Source organism: Rhamphochromis sp. 'chilingali', assembly GCF_963969265.1.
Source record: "Rhamphochromis sp. 'chilingali' genome assembly, chromosome: 1".
Classification (NCBI taxonomy): Eukaryota; Metazoa; Chordata; class Actinopteri; order Cichliformes; family Cichlidae; genus Rhamphochromis; species Rhamphochromis sp. 'chilingali'.
This window is the reverse complement of record NC_137929.1, coordinates 63,800,505-63,811,837: the sequence shown is the minus strand read 5'-3', so window position 1 is coordinate 63,811,837 and position 11,333 is coordinate 63,800,505. Positions and strand designations below refer to the sequence as shown.

At 43.1% G+C, this 11,333-nt stretch overlaps 1 protein-coding gene across 1 annotated transcript; it reads left to right on the top strand.

Annotated features, from left to right (window-relative positions):
* Positions 1-6,836: 6,836 nt before the first annotated feature.
* On the top strand, positions 6,837-8,242 carry LOC308410979 (nuclear factor 7, ovary-like; the record flags this gene model as incomplete). Its single annotated transcript, XM_080904646.1, has 1 exon — positions 6,837-8,242. The coding sequence occupies exon 1, from the start codon at positions 6,854-6,856 to the stop codon at positions 8,240-8,242; it is 1,389 nt and encodes a 462-aa protein (XP_080760772.1). The 5' UTR covers positions 6,837-6,853.
* Positions 8,243-11,333: the final 3,091 nt, after the last annotated feature.

The following is an 11,333-nucleotide window of genomic DNA, read 5'->3' as shown; positions in this document are numbered from 1 at the left end:
TAGGGGGTCATATGATTGTTGGGTTTTTCTCTGTATCTATGAAGCGCCTTGAGGCAACTTTTGTTATGATTTGGCGCTATATAAATAAAATTGAATTGAATTGAATTCTGCCAGCTCTTCATTTCTGTGTATGCACAGGATTCTCTCCCTTTCCTCTCCTTTCACTGGTGGGTGAGAGGAAGTGGGCAAATTCTACAAATGTCATTTAAAGATTAAACGACTCACTACATGTTAGCTAGATAACACACACATGTCTTAAAGATATAAAGACCTGGATGGCCGCTAACTTTCTGCTTCTTAATTCAGATAAAACTGAGGTTATTGTACTCGGCCCTGAAAATCTTAGTAATATCGTATCTAAGCAGATTCTTACTCTGACATTGTTGGGGATCACTCCTGAATTTACTTAAGCCTTAGAAAAGTAAAGTAGCCTAACAAAGTAGCTAACAGAGATGGGCAGTAACGCGTTATTTGTAACGCGTTACTGTAATCCGATTACTTTTTTCAAGTAACGAGTAAAGTAAGGGATTACTATTGCAAAAACGGTAATTAGATTACCTTTACTTTCCCGTAGGAACGCTGCGTTACTGCGTTACTAAAACCGTGAATCTTTTGCGAGAATGTCTCACGACAGTGACGTAAGCGAGTGCGCCGTTGGTGACAACAGCTGTGTGCAGATCAACAGTGGATCACATATCGAGTGCAGGAGAGAGTATGAGCGTGCAGCGTTTAAAGTGTGGAAGTACTGACCTTACTTTGAGTTTGATTCCATAAAAAGTGACAAAAACATTAGTGTCCGCTGTGCGTGGGAAGAAAACTTCTTTTTACAGCGAAAAAAACCCTAAACTTCCGAGCAAGCACCGAGTAGCTACGACGTAATGGGAAACTCACAGAGCTGCCATATCCTTCCACTGACCGCAGCACACCTGCACCAGGGTAAACCTCCGCCTACCCAACTCCTGCTTTACAGGTGAAAATAGAGCAACAGGACCGCTGAGTCTTTGACTTTATTTATTTTCTGCTGTGTTTTACTTGCATCTATTTGAAAGACTGAGTGTAAACACACAAAATATTTTATTTTATGTGGTGGAATGTGCAGAAAATAGGTTTAAATGTTAAACTAATTTCTTCCAGTCAGAGAATGTTGCATATAATTAAATTTTTGCTTGATGCATAAAGTTAAAAGATTAAAACTAATAAAACAAGTTAAAAAGAGACTTTTCCATTTGATTACATTTTGTATGATGGATTATGCAGAAAAAGTAGAATTGGGCTGAAAGATCTATCACTTTATCACCTCTTCAGGTTGTAAATCGTGTTTTTAAAAAGTAACTAAGTAACTAAGTAATTAATTACTTTTGAAAATAAGTAATCAGTAAAGTAACGGGATTACTTTTTGGGGGAGGTAATCAGTAATTAGTTACTGATTACTTTTTTCAAGTAACTTGACCAACACTGGTAGCTAAAATCGTGGACGTACAGCATTTGGACAGAGAGAGTGATATTAATTTTCTTTGCAAACAAACAAGAATCTTCAGGGTGCAATGTGTGCTGGGCAGCAGCCAGGAGCGAGGTCTCTGGTGAACCAATCCCTCGCTACAGATTCTAGCGAAGGGACGAGGCGTGTCACATCTCTGGTGGGGATGGAGCCTCAGTGCTTCTTTTAATATCTCTGAGCTTTCCCAATCACAACTATCTCTACTGAACTTTGGCTCCGTCTAAACAGTTCTTTGAATTACTTACTAAAACAATATATGACAGTAATGAGAAAGTGGCCACTTTCATGAGTAAATCATGTAAGCCTTATAAGATTTACTTATATGTAGTCTATGTTGTGATTCTACTGGTGTTACTGGTTCTGCTGGTGAGACGATGTGTTCACAGGAAACTTGAAGGTTTGTACATATTCATTCTTATTCATCGTGGTATTTTGTTTCCATTCTGTCATCATAATTTGGTCCATTTAGATTCTTAAATCATAAAAGTGTTTACTTTAACTCATTTCAGCAGATGGAGAAGATGACATCACCAGTGACATCACATACAGTGTTGTGAAATCATCAAATCCTCAACAACCTCCAGTCAAAGAAACCAGAGATGGAGGTTTGTGTGTTCACCCAGGTGTCATCCACATACCTGAACCAATGACTTGGTGGTGTTTCAGGGTAGGATAGCAAAGCCCTCTTTCCCACGTCTTCCATATACAAGTTGCCCACAATGGGTGAAACTGGGGAGCCCACGGCACACCCACGTTCCTGCCTGTAGAACTGACCCTTGTATGTGAAACAGGTGGAATTAAGACACAGTTTCAAAAGCAAGCACACCTGGTCCAACAGCCTTGTCTTGTTCTAACTGCTTCAGACAGTCTGTCACCCTCGTCCTGTGACCACTTCCTGGGTCTCTTTCAGTCTTCAAATATAAAGTTTTTACAGCTTATAGATTTTAAGTTCTGCTCCAATCATTTGGGTAAAGATAATAAACACTTTGATGGCCTATAAGTGAAAGTGAAAACGTGATAAACGAATAATATAATTAATAAATAATTATATTTTTTGATAAGTGAAGTTCACTGAACTGAAAGGAAATTTTGGTTTGATGATGGTTGACATGTTTTCCAAATAGAAGTTTTTCCTCTAGTGAGGAGATGCAGGTGCAGCAGAGCATTGCTGGAAGAAATTATCCCAAGGGTGGAATCTCCTGAGAAACCTTCAGAGACCCAGCGAGAAGTAGGGACCATAGCTGACAGCCCAGGCAGGGGTTGAGGTCAAAGGTCATGCTGTTTGGGGACCTACTGGTCATCATGAGAAGATTCTGGAACCACAGCAATGACCATAAAGCTGCATTGGATGGAGAGCTGTGCCACGGGGCTTTCCAGAGGTAATCACGAGGAGATTGTGGACAACAGATGGAGATCTGAAGGATGAGGGGAGCGTTCCAAGCTCCAATCGACAGTGCAGAGAGGAAGGTCAAGGATGGCATCATGATTCTGTGAACAGAAAGCAGAAGCTATGGTGGTGACGGGGAATGACTGACAGCAGTTTCCTATGAACATCACCTAATGCTGTGTCACTGTGCTATGCATGCTTTGACACTCTGAAGAGGGTCTTCCTTTGTGTCATTGTTGTTGTCATTTGCATCATGAACAAGACTGCTGAAGTGACTCAACAGGTGGGGTTACAAAAGCAGTAAAATCATTGAATCCAATACCCTTTCCAAAAAAGGTTTTCTGCAGAGACGAAAGGACAATAGAGGAGTCATAAGTATCCCCCACAGGAAGAATGCATGAAATGAGGTGATGAGGGTTGATAGAGGCCATAAAACAGGAGTGCTGACAAAGGCCTGCAGCCTTGAAGATAACTGAAAGCCACATTGACAAACAGCAAAACTAACTGGTGTGTTTGTTATACCCATGTCTGCATACATTTGGACTCTGGTCATATGGACAGTGATAGAAACAACTGGAAGAGACATTTATGAAGCTCTGAGGAACTCAAACCACTCTGCATGTGTGATTTACACACCTGGAGGAGATGCACCACAAAGCTGGAATGATTTTGCAAATGTTAATTTCTATGTTTGACTGTTAACATTCATTTGCTTACTTGGAGGGTGTCAATGGAAAATTGTATTTAGTAGTCAGTATAATCTTTTAGTGATATAAGTTTGCATATGGTAGAATGCTGCATGTAATCATTTGTGTGTAGAAGTATATAGTTGGTGGCATATTGAAAGAATGTCTCATCCTAGGAGGTCTGTAACATTCTAGGGTGTTCACCCCACATCCTAGGAGCATGAGAGAGGTCGTACCTCGTCTTATTGTTTTATGGCAGGATTAACGTAGCTATGTCTGTTTTAGTCTAAGTGCCTTTTGGTTTGATGAACTGCTGGACTTTGAGACCAGCAGGTTTAGGGAAGATCTTATGGGGCCACACTCTGACACCCCCCCCCCCCCCCCCCCCCCCCACACACACACACACCCAATGAAGTATAAAATAAAGACCGGGGCAGTTTCTCAGGCGCGAGTCTCTCAGTCCGGAGACTGCCCTTGCTTGCAAGAAATTCTGTGTGTTTCTCTTCTCTGAGTCTTTGCTGAAGAAGTATTTTAGAATATATTCCTTAACAGAGAGAACGATGCTCGTCACAGTTCTCTCCCTCATGCACGAGCAACACAAAGAGCTCTGGTGACTTGCGTCTTGTCTTTGCCATTGTAGTAGAATTGTCTTGGCGTTCCAGCAATAGGTCTGTGCTAGATGAACGTATCAGCAACCTTCAAACACGTGTGAAGAATTCATTATTTCTTTGACAGATTTTTTACTAAATAACAGAAAAAAGAAAGTAAGAGAAAAATCACCTGCACAAGTGCCGAGGTAGGTCTCCCTGCAGAATTGGTTTTCCCTTCATCAGGAGCAGCGCTGGGATGTTTAAATCACGGACAAACAGGATCCTACAGTTGTTTATGTTTTTAAACCCATTTTGCACAGAGAGGCATTTTTTGGAAAATGCATTGATAGTAATGTTGAATATTATTACACATCAAAAAAAATAACTACAGTAAAATAATCACATCGTGACGCCTCTGCCTTTCTAAATGGAGGGACAGTAACTGTGTGTGTATGTAAGCGTGTAAAACCTGAAGATGGTAAGATTAACAGTATTTTGTCTCTATCTGCCATTCTGCTATTCATCTCAACAATAACGTGGCGCACAGCGTGGCGTGAAAATAGCCACATGCAATGGAGCAAAATATGGGTGTGTGTGGTTGGAGGATGTGTTCATGCGCACAAAGGGGGTGGGGGGTGGAAATTTTTCTTGTAAAACAAAGGGGGGCCCAGCAAACAAAGTTTGGGAACCACTGGTTTAAACGATGTTAGCTCAGAAATATTAGCTTCTGTCATGACTGATGAAGTTACTGGTTAATAAAGTTTCCAGTAAAGTGTTTAATCGCAGCCACAGATTGACTCTAAATATCCCGTTTTTCTTTAGTGCATCTGTAATAAATATGTGCAAGTTTCAGTGCTTCGTTTAAACTGTATGATACTTATACTGACCCAGGGTCAGTGTAAAATACAATCCCAGCTGTGTGAACAAAGCCTGGCTCCTTTAATCCTGCATGACAAACCTCAGGATGCAGGCTATTATTACTCTTTCCTGCTGGCACACCTGTCACACCTGAGAGTCAGCTAGAAACTTACAGTGACGTGGACATCATGCAAAGACTGCCAGACTCTGTAATACTGCAAATGATCAGTGACTCAGGTTAACAAAAAAGAAAGTAAGAGGAAATTTAATTCTATAAAACGTGAAAAATTCCACACACATGTAACTCACCACTGTGTGAAGATCACAGGGGAGAAATCGTTTCTCTGAGTCAGAGATGAGTGTCAGTAACACAGAAGTTGTCATGGTCCCCGCACCTCGCCAGCTGACAGCAGTCAGGCGCTTTGTTTTGTTTATTCTCCTCTCTCGCCTCTGCTCTCCCTTTCTCTCTCGTCCTCTCCCACTCTCTCTTTCTCCTGCCGGGGCGGAGCTCAGTATGGGCTCCTGCTCCTGGCCCACGCACCTGGAGATGATCAGCACACCTGCCGCTGATTATGAGAATTGGAGTCCTACTTAAGATGGCGAGTCTGCTCTACTCGTCGCTGGATCGTTGAGCCATCAGCGTCAGTCGTCCTGCACTCTGCAAAGTTTGTTCGTGAGCACGTCTGAACCAGGAGACTAACTGTTTCTCTGTCTGTGTATAGATTTCCCCTGGACCTGTTTTCCCTGTGCACGGTGACTGAGCGTGAGCAAGAGTGATGGAGGAAAGAAGAGGAGCTGTGTGTGGTTGCGAGGGCTGTATGGAAATCTCCCCTCCCTGGACTCCTGCCCCTTTCACTCCCGGACCCTGGAACCCCTTTTCCCCAGACACTGTTGTGTGTGTGTGTGTGTGTGTGTGTGTGTGTGTGTGTGTGTGTGTGTGTGTCACCGTGGAGAACACTGTAAATAAATTCACTTTTGATTTGAAGAAACTTGTGGTCTGCGCCTGAGTCCGCTCCACTAATCGTGACAGAAGTAAAACTCAGTGTCATGCAGTGACTTTTACACAACCAGATCAGATGAACCAGCTCACACTAAAACATTTTGCTGCACTCTTTACACTTATTTCTTTTCTTTCTGCTTTCTGAGATAAAAGCTCTTTATCAGTAACTTTTACAGCTTCTGGCAGGTTAATGTCTGAACTTTGGAGTGAAACACACCCTTAGTTACAGGAAATAACACCACTGTCTGTAACTAAGTGAATCCACCTTAACACCACCTGTGTGTGTGTGACTGCATTACACTCCCACTGCTGGGAACCTGAACAAGAACCAGAACAAAGTCTAAAATAGAAGCTGACAAACAGCTGCACCACCGAGTGACACTTTATTTTATAAACTTCACAACAGGTTTCATGTTGTGACCTGTGGAGGTGAAAAGACACAAAACCTGTTTTACAGCTTTTGAGCTGCAGGCAGGATTGAAACACACCTTAGTTAAAAGTCAAACAGCAACATTTGTCTCCGCCCCTCACGTCACTCAAATGCGACAAACCAGGAAACAGGAAGTTCTTCGTCCTCAGTAAAGAGAGACGCACAGACGATCAGACTGAGCTCAGACCAAACTAGCAGCTTCCTCTGAGTGAGTCCAGCTACAGGAGAGAAAAGTGGAAAACTCCAACACTGCTGCTTCAAGCTGCTGACGCTCCACACACTGAATGTGAGTTTGAGCAAAAACACGACTCAAAGGAAGTTTCAGTGAAGGTGGTAGAGGAGGGAGGGGAGCCAGGACTGACTGTACTTCCTGTCTGCTGTTTTCAGCTTCACTCACAGACTCAATGGCTTCCAGATCAGAGGAGGATCTCTGCTGTCCGGTCTGTCAGGAGGTCTTCAGAGATCCTGTTATTCTGTCATGTAGCCACAGCTTCTGTAAAGACTGTCTGAAGAGATGGTGGAGAGAGAGACCAACACACGAGTGTCCAGTTTGTAAGAGAAGATCTTCAAAGGAAGAACCACCTTTAAATCTGGCTTTAAAGAACCTGTGTGAGTCGTTCTTACAGGAGAGAGATCAGAGAGCTTCAGAGGCTCTCTGCAGTCTGCACTCTGAGAAACTCAAACTCTTCTGTCTGGACCATCAGCAGCCAGTGTGTCACATCTGCAGAGACTCAGAAAAACACACCAATCACAGATTCAGACCCATCGATGAAGCTGCACAACAACACAAGAAGGAACTTCAGGAAACTCTGGAGCCCTTAAAGAAGAAGTTAAAGGTTTGTGAAGAAGTTCAAGTGAAGTTTGATCAAACAGCAGAACACATTAAGGTCCAGGCCCGACACACAGAGAGGCAGATTAAGGAGCAGTTTAAGAAGCTTCACCAGTTTCTAGCAGAGGAAGAGGAGGCCAGGCTGGCTGCACTGAGGGAGGAAGAGGAGCAGAAGAGTGGGATGATGAAGGAGAAGATGGAGGCTCTGAGCAGAGAGATAGCAGCTCTTTCAGACACAGTCAGAGCCACAGAGGAGGAGCTGAGAGCTGAAGACGTCTCATTCCTGCACAACTACAAGGCTGCAGTGGAAAGAGTCCAGCGCTGCCCCCTGCTGGATGATCCACAGCTGCCCTCAGGAGCTCTGATAGACCAGGCCAAACACCTGGGCAACCTGACCTTCAACATCTGGAACAACATGAAGGACATGGTCTCCTACACTCCTCTCATTCTGGACCCAAACACTGCTCATCCAGAACTCATCCTGTCTGAAGATCTGACCAGTGTGAGAGGAGTAGAGAGGCAGCAGCTTCCTGATAATCCAGAGAGGATTCATTATTCCTGCTCTGTCCTGGGCTCTGAGGGCTTTAACTCAGGGACTCACAGCTGGGATGTTGAAGTTGGAGACAGTACAGGGTGGAGACTGGGTGTGTTAGCAGAGTCTGTGCAGAGGAAGGGAGACAAACTGTCTGGATTATGGATAATATTGTTCTGTTTAGGTAAATACTCAGCACGCTCACCATCAGCTCCTCGCACTGCTCTCTCAGTAGAGAAGAAGTTCCAGAGGATCAGAGTGAATCTGGACTGGAACAGAGGAAAGCTGTTGTTCTCTGATCCTGATACTAACACACACATACACACCTTCACACACACTTTCACTCACAGGATGTTTCCATACATTAACACTGATGATGAAGTGAAGGTGTGTCCGTTGAAGGTGTCAGTGTCAGTGCAGCAGATGAGTTGAGGATGATGATGTTTCTAATGTTGTTTCCTGTCAGTGAGTTGAAGCTGTTAAACTGCAGCTGTCCTCCTGCTGCCTCGTTGTTCCAAAGCTCTTTGTTTCTCTTTTAGTTTCACTCTTTCTTTCTGTTTCTGCTGTCCACCTTTTCACATGGAAAATCATTTCACTGTTTCTCACTGAATGACTCCCCAAACTAGATTTGAAATTCTATCAAGTTTCTAATCATTACAAGTGATTCATGTTTCTATTTGATGTGTAAATGGAGATGATTTAGTTTGCTGGGATATGGACTGACATGTGTTGAATGGGAGGAGCAGTTTGTTGTTGTCTTCTTGTCTGTTTATGACAACAATAAATATGTTGTTGAAACAATGATTCATGTTTAACTCCATATATGAAATGTTTCTGATCTTTGAATTCTGTTTGATTAAAGACTTTCTTCATGACACAAATGAGATTTCAGTGTATTAATAGAACTAAATAAGCTCAGAGTTGAAAGGCTGGAGTATTATGTACGTGCTTCACTGTCAGGATCTTCAGGGGGATTCAAAGGGAAACATCAAACTGCTGTAATGAGATAAACTAGTTGGGCTGAACACACTTATCTGTAGTTTGTCTCCATCCAGGATCATCAGAATATAATGAACATGTGTGAAGAGCCACAAAATGCTGCTGCCCTCTCAGCATGATGAGCTCCAGCCTTTGTTAGCAGGACAACAGGAAACATGAGACAACTTTCAGAGACAGTAACCAACTGTGGCCACAAGATGGCAGCAGCTGATCTGAGATCCTTTATTGGACAGAAGGACTCTGCTCTGTGACGTCATCAGAGAGACGGCCTTCACTCTGATAGATCTGACGTCATGTCTGCACTGCGATGATGAAAGCTGATAAACACATTGTTATTGATCCATGAAATCACCTCTGTCCTCTCAAGTGTAGCTGTTTACAGAGCTGAAGAAGTCCTTCATCATCAAAACAGACAAACATGTATTTCCTGTATTAAGTGACGTCATCCTCACTCTGACCTCTTACATACATTCTGTTCAGTTTTCCTGCTGTAAGAAATAAACTGTGTGAAAATAGAAATGCAGGGAAACATCCATTAATCACAGCTGAGCCGTTTGTTTCTGACTCACATTCAATGAGGCTTCAGGTGTAAATACCTCAGAAGTGTTTGTGAGTTCAGTAGAAGCAGACCCAGTCGACCATCATGGCCTCCACAGCACTACACAATGCAACAGAAAGGCCTTCATCATCTGCTGAACCACCTCTGAACCACGACGCTCTCCCTGCATCTAAAAGCTGTTAGTCAGGATGAGATGCTGCTGTGATTGCTCACAATTTACCTGTGAGACCTTTGTAAATATTGTCTTTGTTTCTGGAGGAAACACCTTTAGTCTGTTTGTATTTGGAGTGCAGATCTGGGCGTCCATCACTTTAACCTGCACACATTTAGTTATTGAGTGTAGTTGATGTTTGGCAGCATTTTATAAGTGACAGTTCATGAACGGTGAAGGAACAGAGGACGCCTGACCATCCTACCTGTGTCAGTAAGAAGACTTTCATCACAACTTCACAACTTAACACAACTGAAACCTGAATTCAGTGTTGCATAGTTTACTAACAGTGTGTGCTGACACTGAAGTTAGCAGTTTGTTTCCTAAGAGCTGCTGGGACAAACCACAGTGACCGGCTACAGAGTTTAGTTAAGGTGGTTCTAACATGTGACCTGTTGAATTATTTACAGGGATTTATTTTTCATTTAAAGCGTCATTTGTGAAGTTTTTATGAAGTTTACTTCTTTTATGTTCTTTGTGTAACGTTTAGATTTTCTTCTCTGGTGTTTTAACTCTTCAGGTTTCCTGTAACAGAGATGTAAACCACCGTTTTCTGATGCTGCTGCTCTGTGACATAAACACGGCCACTTTATTAGGCACACCTTGCTGGCTGCAGGTTATAACCCCTGCTGGAAACATCCCCACAGATTTGGATCCTTATTGCCATGACAGCACCACACAGCTGCTCCAGATGCTGCAGGATGCTGGTCAGGGCTCTAACAGTGAAACTTTACTGAAAGTAAGAAACCTGAGAGGAAATAAACTTTGACTTTAGTAAGCTGAGCTCTGAAGCTGTGATGGAGCTCAGTCGGTGTGAAGGCGGCTGCTGTGTAACAAGTGTTTGTCTGAGGTGCTGCGACTGATCGTGGTCATGTTTATTTAAAGAAGTCGGTGATGAAGCAGGCTGTGCAGTCCGAGCTCTTCATCAGTTAACAGTCCTCCAGAGCTGCTGCAGGGAGCTGACTGTCCTCCAGGTGGCGCTAAGTGAACAAAGTCCAAAGAAATAAACTTGGACTGTTTTTTGAAGCCTAAATAAAATGTGAATAAACTTTATAGATACATTTGAAACCAGCTACTCTGTGACTTTACACACTCACACAGTAACAGAGCTGATTCCTGATTGGAGCAGCACAGAGTTAGACTTCTTTTCTGGCTTTGGATTGGTTCGTCAGGATTTCCTCCTTTACAGGTTTAAAAACAATCTCTGTTTTTACATTTTTTGACCTCCTTCTTGTGTCTAAAGGTGAAGCAGCACCAGCCTCCTCTGATCCTCATGTTGTAGCTCTGTGTGTCCAGCAGGGGGCAGAACACCTCCAAACTGTGCCAGCAGCTCTCACTGTGAGCTCAGACGTTTGTGGACACTCAGTTTGCTTGAACATAGTAAATAATCAGAGCTTCTCACACTGTTTATGGGGACACCACCTGCCCGAGGGTGTACTGTGTCAGAGAGGTGGTGTATGGTGCTGGGTGTAGTCTCTCTGCTGGTTCACAGTTTTTACTGAGGAGCTGTGTTCATGTCAGGAAGGTTTCGTCTGATCACTGTGGTGCAGTTTGGTTTACTCTGTTTCTGAGTGTTTGTAGGATCAGTCTCTGCAGGTCACCTGATACCTGGCAGTGAAGTGTTTATGAATCAGCTCCGTCAGATTTAATCCAACAGAATAACATGTAAAACACTCCAGGGCTTTTACTCTGAAACTTTCTCCAGAGCTGTCTGGAGTTTTCTTACATTAAAATATTCTGGGATTACCAGACTG